This window comes from Lissotriton helveticus, chromosome 4_1 (genome assembly GCF_964261635.1).
Source record: "Lissotriton helveticus chromosome 4_1, aLisHel1.1, whole genome shotgun sequence".
NCBI classification, from domain to species: Eukaryota; Metazoa; Chordata; class Amphibia; order Caudata; family Salamandridae; genus Lissotriton; species Lissotriton helveticus.
This window is the reverse complement of record NC_136063.1, coordinates 1,852,305,616-1,852,329,922: the sequence shown is the minus strand read 5'-3', so window position 1 is coordinate 1,852,329,922 and position 24,307 is coordinate 1,852,305,616. Positions and strand designations below refer to the sequence as shown.

Genomic DNA, 24,307 nt, shown 5'->3' with positions numbered 1-24,307 from the left:
TGCTCCGGATCTGAGGTTGGAGTCAGATCTGGACACAGCACATTAAGAGTCATAGCTGGTGCTGAACCAGCCATACCCAGCACAGCCGTCAGTAAAGGCACAGGTAAGGGGTTGGTTGAAGGACCAGCAGCATCAATCGATGCAGGGGAATAACCTGTTGGCAGAAGTCAAACTGGCGTAGTCGAAGTCCTGGCAGATCCTTGAGACCCAAAGGCACTTCATAGAACCCAGAATCATCTGAAACAGCTGGAGCATTGCCTCCTTCAAGGTTTCTATTTGCTGTGGAAAGACAACCTGGGAAATTTTGGTTGCTTCAGCTCCAACTGAGGAACAAAGTTAGAGTTGAAATCGGGCATTTGAGTACCAACAGTATAATCTCTCCACAGAGACGGAGTGGCAGGATTCCATCTGTACCTCTTGGGCTTGTGCCGTGACTTGTCCTTCACCTTCATATTGGACTTATCCGACGAAGAAGACTTAGACTATGGCTGAAAATTGGAAATGGAACAGACCTATGTTTCTTGTGCTGGGAGAAGTACAGCTTCTACTCCCACTTCCTGATGGCCTTCGGGTGTATAAGGGAGCATCTGTTTCATGCATTTGACTTATACTTGGGTCCAAGAAACTAAATGCTCCCTTACAGTGCAGATGTCTTCAGGAGAGACATAGCCCCAAACTAAATTTAAAAATATTGGGAGATCAGTGAAGAACTGACAGGTTTGGGAGTAGACCTCTGTATCCGCATCGAAGAGTCTAAAAAAATTAACTACATCAGTGTGCAGGGATGGCGCCTCCATAAGGTTTTGCTCCATCACTTCTGCAAGGGGGTAGAGGCTGCTGTCAAGGGTGATGGCACCATGTGTCAGCACACAGAAGGAATTAAAAAGGTGAGTAACCTGCGATTAGAAGTATCTGATATAACTGCTTATTACCAGGAACAGCACCTTTTCGATTTTGTCGTGTCTGCTTTTAAATTACTTATACTGGGTTTCTGTAGACCAAATCCATTCCATTAATTTTAAGAAAATAGCAAACCATCTTTTCAGTTAATGCGGACTGTTGTTTATGGTCTAACCGATGCTGAGCAACCCTAAGGCCTTCGTGACATTTACAAGAAACTGATACAATTAAATACAATACAAAACGTAAATGACTGTCATATGGTGGCAAATACATGTCTACTTTCAGAATTGTAAGTGTAAAAAGGAAGCTTAGAGCGGATCTACAAACTACAAAATAGGAACACTTAGCTAGTGCTTAAAGCCTGAGAAGATCTGGATCAAGATTTATATTTTTCTTCACAGCGCCCTCCAGAAAGACAGTTAATGCTGCAGTAATTTCAGAAAAATGTGACTAACCACAATTTAGTTTTTTCATTGCTTTTAAGTAAGAGGAAATGTGATGTGAGAGTACTTCACAGCCAGTTTGCAGATCAGTTTGTCAGTGCTCAAAGAATAAAGATTGCATTGTGGCAAGTCCAGAGAACGAATTAGCCAGATAAAAAGCTATCAAGGGCCATGAACACTGTCCTAAGTGATTACGAAGAGCCTTATAAAAGACAAAACATTTACAGCCACACTTCATATACCAGTGTCAGAAAGATGCAATTCTTTGGTATTAATATTCAATTCTAGTTTTAGGAATCATACAAAGCATATCTTAATTATTACTTTAAAAAATATATTATCGATCCAGACACTGCTTGATTTGCAAACTTCTCATATACATATTTTATCTTTTTTAATAAAGTTAACAAACGACACCACGTCAATATTTTCTTACATATTTACAAAGCACCAATTCTTTCATATTTGTACATATATTTAGTGACACTGAAAATCCGATATAGACCCAAAAGCTGTAGAACTGACAGCAAAGTCCATCAAAGGTTTGGCCTGGGAAGGTTAAAATAATCAAGATCCTCCATAGGATACTGAAATTGTAAACATTTCATAGCTGCCTTCAGGATTGCTATGCTGTGCAAAAAGTTAGCATAATTACAGTATATAGAAATCAAATGACGGAATAAAAACTATTTAAAAGAAGGAGCTCTCTTTCTGAATTGAAAGAAAATCCATGATTGCAAATAGAAAAGATATTCCATAATCATAATTAAAATCTGAATGCTAGAACTGTAAAGATGGAAGCTCCTTTTACATAATGGAATTGTAGTGTCTGTATGGACTGGACTCCAGTTAAGGTGAAAGGCTCATCTTGATCCATTAAAAGTGAAGATCTGAAGCCAAGAACCAAATTCATATTGGTATCATGTGAAAGCACCACTCTGAAAGGTGATTCATTACCGCAACTGGATTGGCCAATCTTCTCGTAGAATCCCTGCAGTAGAAGGCCAAGTTTGAAATTGTCTTAAAAATGGATAAGGAAAGAATGGGATTCAATTATTCCATCCCATGAGATGACTGACCCTGGCCTTTTCGGTCATTTTGCGTACCCTGCCTGACCTAGAAGTGCCAAGGTTCAGAGGATCATCTGTATGCACTAAATTGTCATTATCAGAATCATCGTTGTATAGTACAGTTCTCCTGCCCTGATTTCTTGTTTTAATATTATGATGTTTCCTAAAATGTGCCACAAAGTCAGTGTGTTCTTCATCTTCCTCTTCCTCCTCTTCCTCCTCCTCATCATCTTCGTCATCATCATCATCATCAATCCGAGCACGTTTAGCTACTGGACCACTAGTAGGCCCCAGGGCATACCCACCTCTTTTCCTTGACCATCGTCCTCTGCCTCGCACTCCACCTCTCCCTCCCCATCCTCCTCGTCCTCTTCCTCTGCCTCTACCTCTTCCTCTTCCTCGTCCACGCCCTCTTCCTCTGCCACGACCTTTTCCGTTTCCGATAGCAATGCTCCTTAGAATTGTACGTTTCAGTTTCGTCCGTTTGACTTTACTATAATCATGGTCCCCATCAATATAGTCCTGATCGGATCTTGCGGATGATTCCGAATCTGAATCAGTTTCTGATTCAGATACACTTTTTGAATTCAAGCTGTATTTCCTCTCCCCACTTTCTGATGATAATGGGGAAATGGGATTTGTATCCGGTATTTCTTTCTGATCCTGAGCATCCTCATCGCCTGAACTTTCATTTGTTTTCAATGGGCTCACATGATTTCTGTTGGCTTCTTCAGTATCAGTACCATCACCATTTGGAAGTGCCTCATCAATAGATTCATCTGGAAAACAAGTAAAATAAAGATAATTTCAACTTTTAGTACACCTACGATTGAAACTTAAAAAGAATAAGAATAACACACAAGTTACTTGTGTAACGATATATCTGTAAGAGACATTAGTTAGCGATAGATTCCTTACCTTAGAATATCCCCAGGCATCAGACTCCGGAAAGTTTTTGCTTAGCAGTACCGGGTGGCGTTGTGGGGCTCTGTAGGAGAGTAGGGTCTGCAATCCTATGATCACCCAGATTTTTGCTTTTTGCTTCACTGGTTTACGACTTTCCCTGGCTGTGGGCCTGCTAATCAGACCCACAGCCTAGCTGTTCTCTCTATTCCAAATTGTACCCAGGTACTGAATTGGCACTGGGCCCTCTCCAAGTCCCTGTACCCAGGGCAGAGGTGCACCCAGAAGTCTCCCAGGTCTGCAGCATGTATTATGCCACCCCTGGGCTGACTAACTAAACAGACAACTGGCTGCTTGACAGCTGGGAGCAAGGTGGTGTAATCACCCCTTGCTTTAGATATAGTATACCTATATCTAAAACCTAGAATGGGCACACAGATCTCCTATCAGTCACTCCTATGGCAGGCCTTAACAATCCTGAAGGCAGAGTGCTTGGAATCGTGTGAGATGGTGCTCTGGCATGAGCTGAGCCTGTCTGCGGCTTTCGGGATCTATCCCTTAGCCGTTTCCATGATAGCGTCAGACCATATACTCTTAAGTGCCTTATAATCCTCGCGGTTATGGTAACTTTGGTCTGACATTATCTAAACATGTCGTGTAAGGTGTCATACGCTTTGGAATAATACCCCCTCGCCAGTTCTGGCGACGGGGGTAGCATTCCACCCCCCTAGAGGGAGAAGACATGTTGGTAGCTGTAACCCCGGTTAAAGTTAAACACAGCCTCAGCTCCACAAAATGGATGCTGCCACCGAGACACCAGTCTGCCCTCCTGCTGCTGGGAGTCCTTCCAGCAAACGGAGGCCTGGACAAAGGGTTTCCTGTCAGGGGTGGTGCTAGCACCATCCCAGACAGGATTTTGTGTATCCCAGGTAGGCAGGGCTGAAAGGAAGGTGACTGCAAGTGGTACCCCGGTGCTCACTGTGCATATGCCGGCTCAAACCAGTTCCTGGGGCACACCAGCCCCTGAGCTCGGGAGAGACCGGACAAAGGAGAGGGGTGTAACAACCTCCCTCCTAGTCCCACCCATAGGGCAGGACTTAGTCGCGTGCCAGCCCCTTTTCTCAGGATAAAGGTAGGAGCAGGCCCCCTTCCAAATCAGATCATCTTTGAATCCTGAAACTACTTTCTACGAAAGGAACTCAAGACTTCTTCTCAAGATTTCTCCCTTGTGACTAAGGAGTAGTCACCCTGCAGCAGCAGGCACCACCTAAGTATTTTGCGGTTTGCTGAAACGTCCTTCCTCCGGAACCAGACTGCCCAGCTCGACGAGACCCGGACTCCCTGCCCTCTCTGACCTCAACCTGCCTCTACAGCACAGCTGAGACCCGTAGGTGCGACGAGACCAGAGGACCCGGCGATCATCAGAACCAGCACGACACTGAACCAGCACGACCACCGAGGGACCCTCGAGTGGGTGCACTGGGGGTAAGAGAAGCCCCAACCCCAAGCAGCACGAGCACCGAAGTCCAGCCCCCCAGCATCCACCAGATCTGCGTGGGGCCCTTTTGCTTCTGTGTTGCTTGTCACGTTGTCCGGTCACTTGCCCGTTGGCTAGTGACCCTCCAGACAACGTCCTACATTTGTTTCACCGCTGGTCTAGCTCCTCTAGACTGGCCCTTGTCTCCTCTTGAAGGGGAACTTCCTCGGACCCTCCTGGTCCACTCCAGACGCCATTTTGTGTTGCCACGTGGGCTTGCCTTAGCCAAGGCTTGTTGCCTCCTTCAACGGATCCAGCATCGCCAGCAGCAGACATCCGACGTGGGACAGCTCGCAGACCTCCAGCCTGGTCGACATCAGCGCCCTGGTCCGTGTAGCAGCAGAATCCAGTGTCACCTCTTCACCTGGCTGAGTGACCTCGTCCGGTGCCATCCTGGTGCCCACCTAATCACTTGCTAGTGATTCAGAACTTGGTCCCCTCTGCTTACAGGTACTCTTCTTCAACTGATCCAGTCCTTGGATCAGCCCGGAACATCTTCACTGGTCGCCTGCCAGCAACTCTTACTTCAGGCTCCTGGTTCGTTAACGAGGTTTCCCGACGACACTTGAACCCTATGCAGCCGCAGCCCCTGGGCTAGGTAAACCGAGTACCACGGTGCTCCAGCGTAGATCCACTCTCTAAGTGTCTAGATCCACTTTCGTTTTTGACCTACCTAGTCAGGTTCACCCGAGAACACTAACATTTGCATTTACTAGTATCCATATACTTTGTCACGCATTACGCGTGAGAGTTTCCACTCTGCACACGACGTCCCTAGGCCTCCTGCTTCTAATCCAAGGGTTCAGCATTGTAGGCCCAGCGTTTCTAAAGTCTCTGAGAGTAGTACTTACCTGCTAGTAATTTCGCATTCCACTTTTGTAGTATATGGTTTTTCGTGCCCCTCTGGCATTTGTGTAAATTGTGCGACTTTCAGTATTTCTTTAAGAGTTTTGTATTGTGCTTAGCTCCCAGACTCATAAAGAGTTCAGGGTAGTCTTGTTATAAATAAATATACTTTATTTTCATAACAACTTGTGTGGTGTCCTTTCACTTGGTGTTCAAGGGGTATATGTGATGGTAAAACAGCTGGCTTAACACGCCCTCTAGAGTTTAGCCTAAAGACTGCTCTTGTCCATGCTACTAGGATAGCTGGTCTATCAGGTTGACTTACAACCAATCATCAATAAGGGTCGTTTGGACTGATACATAGTGATCACTAGAACAGTGAGCACTGCATATCAGGCCAACTTCTCACAGGCTCTGCGTCCTTCAGTGGCGTCGTAAGCGCCGGGATGACATCACGGAGATTACTTAGGCGTCACCCATGCACGCTGACGTCAGTTCTGTTCATGACTTTCCGCGCCAAAACGCAGAGCCATGCAAGATACTGACCATTGGTGCATGGAACTAGAGCCCTAAAAGGGGATGACCTTAACCCCAGTAATCAGTCCGAAGAATGGGGAGGAAGGGTGGGGCAGTAAGGAATCTATCACTAACTAATGTCTCTTACAGATATATTTTTACACAAGTAGTAACTTGTGCATCTGAAAGAGACACGTTAGTGATAGATTCCTTACCTTAGAATAGATACCCCAGCAATACCAACCCCAGTGGTGGGTCTGCGAACAGGATTACACCAGAAAGTCACGGAGCACAGAACGGCCAAAGAAGCCGTCTCTCCGGAACTGACAGTCAAGGCAGTAGTGCTTGGTAAACGTGTGCAGCGAGGCCCACGTAGCTGCCTGACAAATGTCTTGCAAGGGAACTCCTCGTCCCAAGGCAGCAGTCGCCCTGGTCGAATGGTCATGCAGCCCCACAGGAGGCTCTTTCCTGGCTAAGGAGTAACATGCTTTGATGCACAGAAGGACCCAAAGGGAGATGGTCCGTTTGTGCATCGCCCGACCTTTTTTGGCGCCCACGTAGCCAACAAAAAGCTGATCATCCACCCGGAACTGCTGTGTACGCTGCAGATAGAATGCGAGTGCACGTTTTGGTCCAGACGGTGGAGCCTCTCCTCTTCCCTTGAAGGATGCGGAGGCGGAAAGATGTTGGGCAAAGTGATGGTCTGCCCGATGTGGAAGGGCGTGACAACCTTTAACAGAAAGGAAGGACGGATCCTTAAAACCACCTTGTCCGGATGAACAGAAAGGAAAGGAGGTTTGGAAGAAGGGGCCTGGAGTTCACTCACTCTTCTGGAAGAGGAGATAGCAACCAGGAAAGCAGTCTTCAGAGTGAGAAAACATAAGGGACAGTTATGAAGGGGCTCAAAAGGAGCGCACATAAGAAAAGTCAAGACAAGATTTAAGTCCCACTGAGGCATTATGAAGGGCACGGGTGGAAACGTATGCGTAATGCCTTTAAGGAAACAGTTAACAACCGGGGACTTAAAAAGAGAAGGCTGATCTGGAAGCCGTAGAAAGGCGGAGATGGCCAAAAGATAACCTTTGATAGTGCCCAGAGCAGAGCCCTGCTGGGCCAAAGAGAGAAGGAACAGAAAACCTCAGAAAGAGGGGCAGAAAGGGGATCCACAGCCTTTGCTGTGCACCATGCCACAAATCTGTTCCACCTGCAGTTGTATACTGTTTTGGTGGAGGGACACCGGGCTGCCAGAATGACATCACAGACTTCGGGAGGAAGATCGAAAGGTGTCAACTGTAGCCGCTCAATCTCCACGCATGGAGGTGGAGGTTGGAGAGGTTCAGGTGGAGAACCGTCCCCTGCTGCTGAGACATAAGATCCTCCCGAAGAGGCAGACAGATCGGAGGATCGATGCTCATACTGAGTAGCTCGGGATACCATACACTTCGAACCCAGTCCGGAGCCACAAGAATGACTTGGGCCAGGTCGCTCCTGATCTTCTTCAGCACTATGGTCAGAAGTTCTATAGGTGGAAAGGCGTACAATAGATCTCAGTTCAACTTGCAACGAAAAGCGTCGCCAAGCGAGTGCCACCTTGGAAATTCCAACGCGCAGAATTGACGACATTGCGCGTTCTCTTTGGTGGCGAATAGATCTAACCAAGGCTCTCCCAACTGCAGGAAGAGACCTTGCGCCACGTCCGAGTTCAGACGCCATTCATGATCCATCATGCACCGGCGACTGAGCTCGTCCTCCCTGGCGTTCAGAGAACCTGCCAGGTGTTGAACCACCAAGGTAACGCCCTGAAGTTCCAGCCATGTCCAGAGATGCAGAGCCTCTTGACAAAGGGTCCAGGACCGGACCCCGCCCTGTTTGTTGCAATACCACATGGTGGTGGTGTTGTGCGTGAACACCTGCACCACACTTCCCCGGATAAAAGGAAGGAATGCCTTCAGTGCAAGTCAGATCGCCCGCAGCTCCAAAAGGTTGATATGGAGCCGGGACTTTGCCGGAGACCAGAGGCCTCTGATCTCTGCCTCTCCCAAGTGGCCTCCCCATCCAAGGAGGGACGCATCCGTCACCACTGTGTGCTCTGGTTGGGGAAGGGAGAAGGATCTGCCACTGAACCAATCACGATTCGTGAGTCACCACTGTAATTGTTTAGCAGTGCCTTCCGAGATCTGAACATGATCGGACAGGTTGCCCCGATGCTGTGCCCACAGAAACTTCAGGTCGCACTGCAGAGCTCGCATATGCCATCTGGCATGTTGCACTAGCAGGATGCAGGAGGCCATCAGGCCCAGGAGCCGGAGGGTAATCCTGACTGAAACCTGGGATAGAGGCCGAAAGATTGGAATCATAGCCTGAATATCCCAGACTCACTGCTCGGGAGGATAGACACGAAACAGCGTTGAATCCAGAACCACTCCGATAAATGGGAGATTCTTAGAAGAACTCAAGTGCGACTTCGGCACGTTGATGGAAAACCCCAGCAAATGCAGGAGGTCGGCGGTAGTCTGGAGGTGGGTAACAACTGCCTGGGGCGAGCCCGCCTTCAACAACCAGTCGTCGAGGTAGGGGAAGACTGACACCCCTGAAATGCGCAGATGAGCTGCAATAACCGTCATCACTTTCGCGAACACCTGAGGGGCACTGGTATGATCAAAAGGGAGCACGGCAAACTGAAAATGCTCGTGGCCTACCGTGAACCGCAGGTAACGCCGGTGAGCCGGCAGGACGGGGATGTGAAAATAAGCATCCTGCAAGTCCCACGCTATCATCCAGTCTCCAGAGTCTAGGGCAGCCAGGACCCGAGCCAGAGTCAGCATTTTGAACTTCTTCCGGAGGAAGCGATTGACGTCCCTGAGGTCCATGATGGGGTGCCGGCCCCCTTGTCCTTCTTGGGGACCAGAAAGTATTGGGAAAAACAACCACTCCCTACTTCGTGCCCAGGAACACGCTGAATGGCCCTCTTGGACAAGAGGGCCGTGACTTTCTGTTGGAGAAGGACCAAATGATCTCCCGACATGCGGTGGCACCGAGGTGGCATGGCTGGAGGGGAGGACTGAAATGGAAGGGAGTACCCTTGCGGATTAACTGCAGCACCCACTTGTCCGATGTGAAATCGCGCCAGTGGGGGAGGTGGTGGCGGATCCTGCCACCCACCGCCGTGGAGTGCTGCATGTAGCTCGGACAAGGAGAGTTAGGAGGTAGGAGCAGCGGGGGTGGAGTTGGATGGACCTGCACGATGATTCCCAGACCCGCCCTTGCGGAAAGCGCAACCACGGCTGGGCTGAGGCTGGTTCTGCACAGGCTTGGTGAAGGAACCTGCCTGGGTGCCTCTGCCTTGACCACGAAAGGAACGAAACCCAGGAATGGCTGGATTCTTAGCAGTAAGACCCAAGGACTTGGCCGTGTCCCGGGAGTCCTTAAAAAGCTCCAATGCACTGTCAGCCTTATTGCCAAACAGGCGGGTGCCATCAAAGTGCATATCCATGAGCGAGCTCTGGACATCCAGCGACAAACCCAGGGAACATAACCAGGTGTCGCGTCGCAGCGCCACCGTTGTAGAAATTGCCCTGCCCAACGAGTCTGCGGTGTCCAAACCACACCGAATGGCGAACTTAGCCGCATCCTTACCTTCAGCAACCGCTTGAGAAAGGACAGCCTGGACCTCTTCAGGGCACTGAGGCAAAACTTGAGCAACGGAATCCCACACTGCGTGAGAGTAGCGGCCCAACAAGCAAGCAGTGTTCACCGACCGCAGCCCCAAGCTGGTCGAAGAGAACAACAGCTTACCAAACGGCCGTGACTAAGTGCCCAAGAGGACTTTGGTAAGGGCATCATTGAAGGGAAGCAACGGCTCCGACAAAGTAGACGTCATCTGGTTTTGAGGGCCACCATGGGGAGGTCGAGGTTGAGGGCCTCAGCAGCCCGACGGAGCACCATCATGTAGGAAGCGCCCTCCTCCATCGTGGGCAAAGGAGAGGTGAACCCGGGTAAGAAAAGACATTGAGGTCGCCGGCGTCTTCCAGGTCATCCACCCAATCTTGCTCGGAGTCACACTGCCGGAAAAGGGGGTCCTCGGATCCTTTCCAGTCCTCGTCCGCCTCTGGCTCCGGAGGGGCCGGTAGCGGCGGCAGGGCTAGAGCCAGAGAAGGAACAAACGGCGTTGGAAACTGCGCCGGCCGGACCGGTGGCGCCTCCCAATGTGGATACCAGGTCGGAACAAAATGGTCCTGGAACCGGTGCAAGGGCGGAATGAACAGCACCCTGTGCGGCGCCGAGGGCTGAGCCGGGGCCGGCAATGCTGCACCTCGTCGCACTGGGTCGGATCCAATGGCGTAGGATCCTGTGGCGCCGGGGCTGGATCTGCTGGCGGAGCCGCCGGTCCAACGGGATCTGGATATGGGACGGCAGGGCCCAGAGGCGCGCCGGCGGGAACCCGAGGCCTTAAAACGCAGTCCATGGGAGCAAGAAACTCTTGCACCTGTTTGGGAGTCGCCGACGGACCTGGGTAGGGCGGGTAGACTGTGGGACTCCCAGGCTCCAGAGGAGCCGCGGGGGCAGAACCCCTGTACCCCTCGTCCACCTCCAAGGAGTGACGGGGGATGTCGGAGAGCGAACCCGCTTCTTCGACTTCTTTTTATGACGTCGTTTAACAGAATCCGAAGGCGAAGACTTGGAGCCCGAGGAGCAACGGTTCCAGTCCTACAAGCGGTCCCGGGAACGGCCCCTGGACCCCGAGAGGCGATGTGACAAATGCTGGACCTCCAGCAATTTCTGACGCCACTCCTCAAGGCCTCCGGGGATATGGCTCGACAGTCCCGGGAGTCGTGATCAGTCTCCAGGCAGTAGAGGCAAACATCATGGGGTCCACCACTGACATATTATGGGGGCAGGCCCCACAGGACTTAAAGCCAGGCATCCCTACGTGCGCCAGGAGAAAAAAGAGGGGAGACAAAAGTCTCAAATAGTAGTCAGAAAGTGACTAAGGTACGTGCTCAATCCGAATCTGTGCTTGCTGGCGTGGAAAAAGAAAGAACTGACGTCAGCGCGCATGGGTGGCGCCTAAGTAGTCTCCGTGACGTCATCTCGGTGCTTACGACGCCAGTGACGGACGCGGAGCCGCAGGACGCCACCTACTGACGTGCAGGGTTACTCCTAAGCAAAACTTTTCTGATCCAGTCTGACGCCTGGGGATATTCTACGGTAAGGTATCTATCACTAACGTGTCTCTTTCATATATGTAATTTATACTTTTTCTTAACACTGAATAACTTCACAAGCATATTGCTAGGCCAGGGGTGATTGACCACTGTACAAATACACATAATAAAATTCTGAAATGCGACTCTAGCCTATCCCCAACTCAGATGAATGTAAACGAAACAGTATTCAGTACATTTTTCTTTGCACATCTCCTCACCTTTTACTGGTGCAATGCCTTTGTTCTTGTTCGGTTTAGGACTTGCTGGTAAAATACTGTTTTCTTTCCGGCTAGAGCAACTTGATCCAGATGACGAAGGTTGGTTATTGCTCGCTTCACAGGTGACTAACCTACTCGTCTCTGTATCAGCTGCATCAGACCCTGCAAATAAATTAATATATATATATATTTATATATAGATTAAAAAAAAAATCTTCCTTTTGTAATAATTATTACACATGCATAACATAAGATTCATAATGCAATGGAAAGATGTGAAAAGAGCAGAACACAGCACTTCTCAAAAGTCCTGAATTTGGAATTAAGTTATGCTAGCTAAACCGCCTTTTTATGAAGCTACTATACACTACACAAATTACAGTTCTCCAGAATGAGCAGAAAACTAGTCCTTTTTATTAGTGATACTGTCACTCTAGCTTCTACTCATCAATAGAAATAAAAGTTTGATCATTTCTATTAAAAAAGACACATGTTTACAGTTGTACATGTGAAAGGCAATATTTCAAAAACATTCACTCCCTTACAGTCAGTCTTCTATCAGGAAATGAGCAATATCTAATGGTTTATCAAACAGGAACAAACAGAAAGCAAAGCAAATTAAAGAAGAAGAAACATTATAATTTTCGATATGCTGTTAAACAGATTTACATGCTTGGTACAATAATCCCCAGCACCCAATGAAGCCTCCCAGAAGTCCTGCAAATATAAGGTTTTGTAAACTTCCCACGTAATGAGGGCTATAAACCAGCTGTCTTCAAACACATCAGCTGTCCTAAAAAACACATTTATTTCTAGTGTTTAATATAAAGATAAACATTGTATTATCGATACCTTAGGCCACTTTATCAAAAACATAAAGAACAAGTTACTTACCTTCGGTAATGACATATCTGTAAGAAACATTAGTAGTGATAGATTCCTTACTTTAGAATTACCCCCAGGCGTCAGACTGGATCCGGAAAGTTTTCGTCAGCAGTATCCCTGCGCGTCGGTAGGTGCGTTGTGCTGCTCCGTGTCCGTCGTTGGCGTAGTGGTCACCAAGATGACTTCGTGAGCGCTTCTTAGACGCCGCCCAAGCGCGCTGACGTCACTTCTGTACACAACTTTCCGAGCCAGTGACGCAGATCCATGCAAGAAACGGATCACTGGTGCATTGAAACTAGAGCCCTGAAAGGGATGACCTTAACCCTAGAAATCAGTTTGCAGAACGGGGAGGATGGGTGGGGCGGTAAGGAATCTATCACTACTAATGTTTCTCACAGATATATTGTTACCGAAGGTAAGTAATTTGTTCATCTGAAAGAAACACATAGTGATAGATTCCTTACCTTAGAATAGATACCCCAGCAATACCAACCCCGATGGTGGGTCTGCGAACCAAGATCACAGCAGAAAATCACGGAGAACAGAACAGCCAAAGAAACCGTCTCTATGGATTTGGCTGTCCAGACAGTAGTGCTTAGTAAAAGTGTGCAACGAGGCCCATGTAAGCTGCCTGACAGATGTCTTGCAGGGGGACACCACGTCCCAATGCAGTAGTGGCTGCATAGCTCTGATGGAATGAGCATACAGCCCCACCGGAGGTTCCTTTTTAGCCAACGAGTAACAGGCTTTGATAAACAAGACATCCCTGCGGGAGATAGTCCTCCTGTGTACCGCCCGACCTTTATTGGTGCCAACATAGCCAACAAAAAGTTGGTGATCCACCCGGAACTGTTGTGTGTGGTTGAGATAAAATGAGAGCACACGCTATGGGTCCAGATGGTGAAGCCTCTCTTTCTCCCTGGAAGGATGCGGCGGAGGAGGAAGGTGGACAAGGTAATAGTCTGCCCAATGTGAAAGGCTGCAACAACTTTTGGCAAAAAGGAAGGACGGGGCCACAGCACAACCTTGTCCGGATGGACTGAAAGGAAAAGAGGCTTAAAAGAAAGAGCCTGGAGCTCACTCACTCCCTCCCCTAGCGGAGGTGATGGCCACCAGGAAGGCAGTCTTCAAGGTCAAGAGATGAAGAGGACAGTTGTGAAGGGGCCAGTGAAAAAGCAACAATGTGGCGTCCTGTCTCCGGAGAAGAAGAGACCAGGAGATGACAAACCTCCAGAGAGGAAGGAAGCTCTGGAGACGAATCAAGAACCCTACGCCGGCACGGCGCCGTGGAGTCCGCCACAGATGCCGACTCAACGTCGATCGGCCCTTGAGTGGACACAGACGGCGCCGAGTCGACCTCCACCACCACGTGCTCCCTAGGAGAATGGGGCGGGGTCGGAGACGTTTCGGCTAAGGAACGGTGCCGAAAAGGCGCATGCTCGACTTCACACATGGCAGCCGCATAAAGGACCGAGAGGGAGTTGGGAAAGCACCCCAGGCCCCAGCCTCCACCCACGGCACCGCCAGGGCCGGGGAGGAAAGCCTTTGGTGCCAAAGCGGCGCCGGCCCGCTCAGAGGGTTGAAGGGAACTCAGGGACAAGTCCTGAGTCCCGGCGGCCATCTGCGACGCCACAGGGAGCCCCGTAGGGATTTGCGGCGAGGCAGGGCGCCGTGTGTCTAAGACGGGAGCCCCGAAGGACTGTACCTCGACGACACCACCCTCCAACAACCTGAAGCCGAACCCTTCGGCGGCGGGGCCGAAGCAGCCAGTGACTCCGCGAACGACCCACACAAGGCAAGGGATCTGCGGACGTCTCAGGAGGTGGAGGGACCAAAGAAGCCTGCAGAGCCGCAGCGTAGGCTGTCATTTGGGCCCTTGTCACCCCGACACCAGGAAACAGCGGGTAGGATGGCGACAGGTGAGGGCGCACTTACTGAGGGGAGCCTGCGCCCTCTGCCGAACTAGGATAGGGCCTCGGAGCCAAGCTGCAGGACCTACCAGTGGCGAGCTACGCCCTTGGGGCCATGGCGAAGGGCGATGTCACAGGCAGAATCGGCAGTACCTGGCTTCCGAGGCAGGGAACGGACGCTGGACTGACACCGTCCTGGAGATGCGGGCTGACAGCAGTTTAATCCGGCGCTCCCGCCGTGACTTCGGTTTGAAGTGCTGACAGGCGTCTCAGTCCGTCGAGTCATGGTGCTCGCCGCAACACCACATACAAATCGGGTGAGGGTCTGTCTCTGACATGCACAAGAGGTGCACGCCTTGAAGCCCGAAGGCATTCGCACACTGTTCCTCTACGCAAAGCGTGAAAAAGAAGGCCTGAAAACAGGCCATACACGATCCGGATCCACGTTGCACGCGGAAAAGAGGAAAGCTGACGTTGGCGCTCCGGGGTGGGGCTTATGTGACCATGCTGACATCACGCCCGCGGACGACGTCAGGTCGGAGTCACGTGATACCGCCCCCCGGCGCGCAGAGATGCTGTGGCAAAGAACCTGCGGCTAGTAGTCTCTATCAGATTAACGGTGATGCATGAGGTGATTGTTTCTGTTATAAGAGGCAGCCTCATGAGCCATAATTCGGATACTGCCTTGTTTTGAAAAGGGTGCTTCCAAATATAGTTTGCTGGTTTCTCAGCACTATAATAATAGAGGGAACCAAAATAATCAATTCTTGCTAGTGCTTTTCCTAGCATTTACTATATGCTGCCACAGATTAATCATCTGTAAATCTTCACTCAGTTATTATACTGATCTGGATTATTTCAAAGCAGTAGCTTGCAGGAGCTGATAGGTTAGATATCTGTACACTGTAGCTTTGATAACAAAATGTTCATATCTGTTCAGGCAGATATTTGGAGAATGTATCAGCCACCCATATGTAAGATACAGCCAAAGCAGACAATGGACCTTTAGCTGCTATGACATCCTCCTCACCAGGGAACTTATGGACTTCCTGGTCAACCTTAAATTTTATTGTGGAGCCTTTGTCGTATATCTTTAAGTTGTTGAGAGAAGTCAGCTGCTGTAGTCTTAAATTAATTGAAGAGAAGGAAATATCTTCCGTTTGGAGCAAGAGTAACTTTTGACGCCTATTCTTCAAAGTTCTAGAGCACATATGTTTACAAATTACTCAGGTTTCAGGGATGTAGACAATATAGATAGCCACTGTATGGGTCACAGGACAACAGCTTTTCCATCTACAACATGTTACAAATAGCCTTCTTAACCTTCTATGCTATGGTGGAGCAAGTACAAAAGAGTTTTTCTAAACGAATGACAGGAAGAGTTTAGAACAAGCTTTCCCCTTCCTTCCCAAAATAAGCACATGCCCCCGAGAAGGGAACTTAAAGAACAAGTTACTTACCTTTGGCAATGATATATCTGTAAGAGAAATATATCAGTTATGGATTCCTTACCTTAGAATTACCCTCAGGTGTCAGACTGGATCCGGAGAAATCTTTTCATAGCAGTATCCCTGCACAACGGTAAGTGGCGTCAGTCGGCTCCGCGTCCGTCATCGGCATCGTGATCGCCGGTATGACGTTGCTGTATCTACACAGACGACGCCCTTGCACGCTGACGTCAGTTCTTTACGCAACATTCCACGCCAGAAGCGCAGAGCCATGCAAGACATTGACCACTGGTGCACAAAACTAGGGCCCTGAATGGAAGTCCCTTACCCTAGAAGTCAGTTCGTAGAACGGGGAGGATGGGTGGGGCGGTAAGGAATCCATAACTAATATATGGCTCTTACAGATATATCGCTACCGAAGGTAAATAACTTGTTCATCTGAAAGAGACTACTAGTTATGGATTCCTTACATTAGAATAGATACCACAGCAATACCAACCCCGGAGGTAGGTTGGCGAACTAAGTTTACACCAGAAAGTCCTAGAGAACTGAACGACAAAGAAGCCATATCTCCAGACTTGGCTGTCCAGACAGTAGTGTTTGGTGAACTTGTGCAATAAAGCCCACGTGGATGATGGCAGATGTCCTGAAGGGGGACTCCAAGTCCCAAAGCAGTAGTGGCTGCCGTCGCCCTGGTAGAATGGGCGCGCAACCACTCAAAAGAAGGGAGCCCCTGGTAGAGAAAACAGGGCAAATAAGCAATATACCCAAAAACAAACTCTCTACCTGAACAAATGAAACGGTGCAACAAGTCACTAATAAGGAATCAACTAACAACCCATGCCAGGACATGTGACCAAGATGCACAAAGTTGGTATAAAAAAGTTTTTTTAATTATTATTTAATCATTTGTTTATTGAGCAATTTTGATTTTTATATGAACATAGTAAAATGATACACAAGGAATGGGCGTGCAACCCAACTGGAGGTTACTTTTTCGATAAGGAAAAAATGTTGATGCAAAGAACGACCCATCAAGAGATGGTTCACTTCAGCACAGCCCGAGCTTTCTTGCCAACCACATAGCCGACAAAGAGCTTATCATCCACTCAGAATTATTTGGTGCAATCCAGGTAAAATGAAAGTGCACATTTTGGATCCAGACGGTCGAGCCTCTCCTCCTCTTTAGAAGGATGCGGGAGCGGGAAGAAGGTGGGCAAAGTGATGGTCTGTTCTATGTGGAAAGAGGTAACCACTTTGGGAAGAAAAGAAGGTAGAGTTCGAAGGTCAACCTTATGAACAGCAAGGAAAGGAGGCTTAGAGGACAGAGCCTGGAGTTCACTCAATATGCGAGCAGAGGTGATGGCAATCAGGACGGCAGTTTTGAGCATCATAAGCCTTAAAGGACAATTATGTAGCGGCTCAAAGGGAGAGTACATAAGATAGGTCAGAGCAAGATTCAAGTCCCACTTAAGCAATACAAAAGGAATAGGAGCAAACAGATGAGTAATGCCCTTAAGAAAACATTTTATAATAGGGGACTTGAAAAGAGATGGTTGATCTGGAAGGTGAAGAAAGGCCAAAATGGCCGAAAGATAGCCCTTGAGAGTGCAAAGAGCAGAGCCCTGCTGGGCCAAGGAAAGAATGAAGAGAAGGAACTTTGAAAGAGGGACAGAAAGGGGATCCACAGCCTTTGCTGTGCACCATGCCACAAATATCTTCCATCTACAGGCGTATACTGCTTTGGTGGAGGGACGCTTGGTGGCCAAGATAACATTACAGACTTAGGGAGGAAGGTTGAAAGCTGTCAAATGTCACTGCCCAATCTCCACGCGAAGAGCTGGAGGTTGGACAGGTTTGTGTGGAGGACAGTTCCCTGCTGCTGCGACAGAAGATCCTCCTGAAGAGGCAGTCTCATCTGAGGATCGATGGCCATGTGTAACAGCTCGGGATACCAGACTCTTCGTGCCCAAACAGGAGCGACAAGGATGACTTGTGCCCAGGTGCGCTTGATCTTCTTCAGCACTCTGTGCAGAAGTGGCATAGGCGGAAAGGCGTATAGAAGACCACAACTCCACTTGCGATGAAAAACGTTGCCGAGCGAAAGCCGCCTTGGAAATTCCAAGCGCAGAACTGCTGGCATTGAGCGTTTTCTTCGGTGGCGAATAGATCAAACCAAGGCTCTGCAGCTACGTTAGTCCGCCCTGGAGTTCAGAGAACCTGCCAGGTGTTGAACCACCAGAGAAAAGCTGTGATTTTCCAGCCATGTCCAAAGGTGGAGAGCCTCTTGACATAGGGTCCAGAGCCCCACCGCCTTGTTTTTTGCAGTTGTCCATGAACACCTGCACTACTCTTACCCGGACAGAGGGAAGAAATGCCTTCAGTGCTAGAAGAATGCCTTCAGTGCTAGACAAATCTTATCTCCGCCTTTCCTAGATGGCTGCCCCATCCCATGAGTGACGCATCTGTCAACACTGTGAAATCTGGATGGGGAAGGGAGAGGGATCTGTCGTTGAATCAAACCTGGTTCATGAGCCACCACTGCAACTGATGTGCAGTGCACGCCGAGATCTGGATGACATCGGACAGTTGCCCTTCCCTTTTTAGCTCCCACGTACCCCACAAAGTGTTGGTCATCCACTCGGAACTCTTTTGTGCGGTCAAGGTAGAACAATGCTCTTTTTGGGTCCAGCCGGTGGAGACGCTCCTCTTCCTTAGAGGGATGTGGGGGAACAAAGAATGTGGGCAATGTGATGGACAGACCCAGATGGAAAGGCGTCACAACTTTTGGCAAAAAGGATGCCCGGTGCGAAGCACCACGTTGTCTGGAAAGGACATTAGATATTGAGGCGAGCAAGATAACGCCTGCAACTGAATGGCTTACTTCCTTCCTTGGCCACAGAAGCCCGGACGTTTGGACTCCTTCCTTTTGCGGCCCCCCCTCCCCAGCCTGAAAGTGGGGGTTCCTTGGGCTCTGTACTGAGCCCCACTCTTTTCAACTTATATATGTCCCCTTTGGCACCTCTGGCGAAAGTGTAGAAAAAAATGTATTTCAAATGCAGGCGATACACAGCTTCTCGTCACCTGTAACAAGTGAGCGGACTTTGAGGTGTTTACGTGGCTAAGGAGGAATCAATTAAAATGTATTCCAGAACAGGCTGAAATAATTTTTGGGCGCTGCCCGCCCTCAGAAGAGTGGAGACGCTGATGGCCGGTGGATATGTCACCTCCCCTCTCTGCACAAAATACTGAATAAAATCTGGTCATTATGATGGATGGCACTCTCTCGATGAGATCACAAACCCAATCAGTTGTAGGCACCTGCTTCCGCCTTCTGCGCATGCTGAGGAAAGTTCTTGCCCTTCTACCAGTCAACTACAGAAAAAACGTGGTCCAGGCGTTGGTCATTTCTATACTTGATTATGCTCATGTCATGTAGGTGGGCCTCCCTGAATGCCTTCTCAATTGCTTGCAGTGGCCCAAAATACAGCTGCTTGAATGGTACTAATGCTCAAGCCCAGGACTCGTATATCCCCTCACCTTAAGGCATTACTCTGACTGCCAGTAAAAGAGATAATTAGGTTTCCACAACTGACATACTTAAGATACTGCTTAAACCCTGGTTTTCTCTGCAGCTAGGGGCGTACGCAGTATAGTTGGGGACCATTAGCACCGGGACACTCTGGTTGAGTAGCTGTGCACTTTATAAAGGACCTCATTCATTCATTCATTCATTCATTCAACTCATTCACTCTCTGAGCTGATATAATTGAAACTAAGAAGGCTGTTTTGATGGTGAACAGCCGGAGGGGAGAAATGATTAAAGGCTCAAAGGAAGCACACATCAGGTAGGTGAGGACCAAATTAAGGTTCCACTGTGGCACAACAAAGGGAGGTAGATGAGCCAGCCCTTTAAGAAATCTATGAACGATAGGAGATTTGAAGAGAGAAGGTTGGTCTGGCAGCCGCAAAAAAGCAGACAGAGCATAAAGGTTACCCTTTAGAGTTTCCCAAAGCAGAGCCCTGTTGGTTAAGGGTCAGAATAAACAAAGGACAGTGGAAAGAGGAGCAGAAAGAGGTTCAACAGCACTTTCTGTACAGTATAATAAAAATTCCTGCCAACAGCAGGAGTATAACGTCATAGTGGAGGGCTGCCTGGCTGCCAAAATAACGTTACAAACTTCTGGAGGAAAGTCAAAAGCTATCAACAGCCGCCAATCAATCTCCACGCATGGAGGCGCAGAGTTGACAGGTTCGGTTGAAGGACCTGCTCCTGTGACAGAAGATCCTCCCGGAGGGACAGCCTGATCTGAGGATCGATGCTCATTCTCAGAAGCTTGGGATACCAAACTCTCCTTGCCCAGTCCGGAGCCACAAGGATGACTTGGGACTGGTCTTTCCGGATCTTCTTCAGAAACCTGGGCGGGAGTGGTATGGACGGAAAGGCGTACAGACGGCCTGAGCTCCACTCGCATCGAAAAGCGTTGCCGAGCAATAGACGCCTTGGAAAGTCCAGCGCACAGTAATGCTGACACTCCACATTCTATTCAGCAGCGAACAATCCTAACCATGGTTTTCCCCACTGCTGGAAGAGACCTTGCACCACCTCCGACTGGGGACGCCATTTGTGATCCACTATGCATCGATGGCTGAGTTCGTCCGCCGTGGCGTTGAGGGAACCTGACAGGTGTTAAACCATCAGGGTTATGCCCGGCAACTCCAGCCATGTCCAGAGATGCAGGGCCTCTCGACAAAGGGTCCACGATCCCACCCTGCCCTGCATGTTGCAGTACCACATGGCGGTGGTGATGTCCATGAACACCTGCACTAGCTTCTCTTTGACAGCCGGAAGGAATGCTTTCAATCCCAATCGAATCGCTTGGAGCTCCAACAGATTTATGTGGAGTCCCCTGATCTCCACCTCTCCCAGTTGGCCGCCCCATCCCAGAAGTGACGCATCTGTCACTACTGTGAGTTCTGGCTGGGGAAGGGAGAGGTGTCTACCATTGACCCAATCGCGGTTCGTCAACCACCACTGCAGATCTCACGCAGTTCCCTCTGAGATCTGGACCATGCCGGTGAGATTTCCTCTATGCTGTGCCCACTAGAACTTCAGGTCCCATTGCAGAGCCCGAATACGCCACCTGGCATGCTTTACCAATAGAATGCAGAAGGCCATAAGGCCTCAAAGCCTCAGAGTCAGTCTCACCAAAATCCAGGATGGAGGCCAAAACATCGGAATTATAACCTGAATATCCTGGACTCACTGCTCGGGAGGATAGGACCGAAACTGCACTGTGTCCAGAGCTGCTTGTATGAAAGGGAGCGTCAAAACTGCACTGTGTCCAGAGCTGCTTGTATGAAAGGGAGCATCTGAGAAGGAGTCAGGTGTGACTTTGGCACACTTATAGAGAACCCCAGCAAATGCAGGAGGTTTGCCATAGCCTGAAGGTGAGAGATGACTGCCTGGTGCAAGGACGCCTTTAACAGCCAGTCATCAAGGCGGGAATACTGACACCCCAAACCTGCGAAGATGAGCTGTGACCACCGCCATCACTTTGGTGATCACCTGAGGAGCACTGGTAAGGCCAAAGGGGAGCACGGTAAACTGAAAGTGCTCGCGACATACTTTGAACCGCAAGTAGGGCCAGTGGCCCAGCAGGATGGGGACATGAAAATACATATCCTACAGGTCCAACTCTACCATCCAGTCTCCTTGGTCTAGGGCAGACAAGACCTGAACTAGAGTGAGCATCTTGAACTTCTCCTTCTTGAGGAAGAGATGGATGGTCCGAATATCTAAAATAGGCTGCAACCCTTAGTTCTCCTTTGGAATCAGAAAAAAACGGGAATACCAACCACAGTCTACTTATGAAACCAGGACCCTTTCTATGGCTCTCTTGGCCAAGAGAGCTGTAACTTCCTCCGGGAGCAATCTCAGATGATCCTCCGTCAGCCGTTCCTGATATGGCAGAATGGGAGGCGGAAAAAAAGGAAAGGAAGAGAATAGCCCTCCTGGATGATGTTATGGACCTCCAGTGGGGGAGATGATGATGAATCCTCCCACCAACTGGGGCAGTGTGGTCCTGCAGTCAGCCTAGGAGTGCTTGGAGGCTGTGGCTGCTTGGTGTAGTGTGGCCGACTACTTCTGGCCTCCATTCCTGGATCGAAATGCACAGAGTCCACGTTCTTGCACAGCTTGAGCAGTCTGTGCAGCACAATGGCTGGGATAGGGATGACGTGGCTGGATACCCCTTCCTTTGCCACAAAAAGGGCAATAAGAAGACTGGCCATGAGGGGAGGAGGAGAGGCCCAAGCACCTGGCTGTAGCTCGAGAGTCCTTGAACCTGACCAGGTCGAGTCTGCCTTTCCCCCAAAAAGACTAGTTCCATCAAAGGGCATGTACATCAGATTGGACTGGACGTCGCCCGAGAATCTAGCTGTTCTTAGCTAGGCATGGCGCCTGAAGGCCACTGTCATTGAAATCGATCTTCCCAGCGAATCAGTCGTATCTGGGCCACACCGTATGGTGAATTTTGCTGCATATCTTCCATCCTTGACTGCTTGGGAGTACACAGCCCCAGCCTCCTCCGGGACTTCTGGCAGCACTTGTGCAACGGTCTCCCAAAGGGAGTGGGAGAAACAGCCCAATAAGCATGTGGTATTCACCGACTGTAATGCCAGGCTGGAGGAAGAAAACAACTTCTTCCCAAATTAGTCCAACATCTTGCATTCCATATCCCGAGGGGCAGAAGGGAACGTGCCCTGGTGGATGCCTGCACTACCAAACTTTCAGGGGTGGGATATTGGCTGAGGAACTTTGGGTCGCCCGGTGCTGGGTGATGGCGGCATGCAATTTTCCTATTCACAGTCTGTCAGTGCTTCACTGAAGGGCAAATGGGGTTCGAAGCACTTCAGTCAGGAGATTAGTCCTGACCTGCACTGACAGCAGTTCTAATCCAAGGACCTCAGCTGCCCTTTTAACCACCATGGCATAGGATGCCCCTCCCCCTTTGCCACTGTTGGTGGAGAGAGCATGCCAGTATCTGGAGAAGTTCCCCATACCAGTCCAAAGGCTCTGCAGAGTCTTCCTGGTGCTCCAGAGGGTCCATAGACCCCTCCAATTCCTCTCCTGAGCATAGCAAATCTTCAAAGTGCTCAGGCGACATCATAGAACCCCTGGGTTTAATCAGCAATGGAATAGGAGGTCGCGTTGGCACGACCGGCGCCTACCCGGATCCATGAGGCCCCACCGGCGCATGGCCAGAGCCAACGGCGTCAAACCTGATGGGGCCCTTTCCAACTCTGCAGGGCCCGAGGGCACAACAGCGGGGTTGGCCTGCTCAAATAAGCAGTGCATGGTCTAGTAAAAATTCTTTCATATGAGCGGGGGCATGCTCTAGCTCCCGGAAAGGGAGGGAGGCACGAAGTCGAACCTGGCTCCGGCTCTGCGGAACAGTTCCTAGAGCTTTGGTGCTCCTTACCTCTCTCGTCGACGGACAACGGCCGAGGTGGAGATGAAGTCCTCTTGCACTTCTTCTTATGCCTCTTCTTAGAGTGTCCTGAAGACCTTGAGTAGGAGGAAGAGAACTTAAGGCTCTGGGAGAGGTCCCGCGATATCTCGTCTTCTTCGATCGGGACCTCCACAGAGTCTCGCTCAACGGTGTTGACTGCCCGGCTGCGAGGAGCTTCATTGCCCACTCCCTACGGCCTTCGGAGCCATGGCCCGGCAGTTCGAGCACAACTCTCAGTTGTGGTCCCGCTTGAGACACAAAAGGCAAACGAGATGGGGGATCGGTTATCAACATCATGCGGTGACCAGCACCGCAAGGCTTGAAACCGGTCTTCCTCGAAGACATCCTTCACACACAAAGTGGAAAAAACTCAGCATTTGACAAAAGCCGAGAGAAAACCTGTCAAAAAGCAACAGAGAGGTAGCTCTTGCCGGATCGGTGATTAACTGACGTGGCAAGAAAATAATGGACTTCCGCGCGGCTGGGTGGCACTTATATAGGCTCTGTGAAGTCATAACCAACGATGTCAGACGGAGCCTAATTGCGTCACACGACGGCACGCGCAAGGGGTATTGTTCAGCAAGAGTTTCCGTATCAGTCTGATGCCTGGAAGATTCAATGGTAAGGCATCTGCAGCTAGTAGTCTCTATCAGATTTTTATTTCCTTTTCCACACACTCAAGACATGAAGCATGAAAATGTGTTGGTCCCTGTATGCTGATCTCTCACTTGAGACATTTTTAGATGTTAAAACGAGGCCACGCCATACACCAGGAAGTTGGGAGGGCAGTGAGGAATCTGTGGTTAGGTAGAATATCCTCCAGAAAGAGCATTATTGAAGATAAGTAACTTGCTCTTCCGACTGATACATCTAACCGCATATTTCTCACCTTTAAAACAGCTAACAA

General features: G+C 49.6%; 1 protein-coding gene across 2 annotated transcripts in view; it reads right to left on the bottom strand.

The window, feature by feature from the left end:
* Positions 1 to 1,725: 1,725 nt before the first annotated feature.
* BRWD3 (bromodomain and WD repeat domain containing 3) overlaps positions 1,726 to 24,307 on the bottom strand; it is a 1,637,103-nt gene continuing 1,614,521 nt past the window's right edge. For both annotated transcript variants that reach the window (XM_078688510.1, XM_078688511.1), the window contains 2 exons: positions 11,644 to 11,805; positions 1,726 to 3,195 (listed from right to left, as the gene is read on the bottom strand). In XM_078688510.1, the coding sequence (XP_078544636.1) occupies positions 2,396 to 3,195; positions 11,644 to 11,805 (962 nt within the window). In that variant the 3' untranslated portion in view covers positions 1,726 to 2,395. The remainder of the gene's footprint in view (positions 3,196 to 11,643; positions 11,806 to 24,307) is intronic.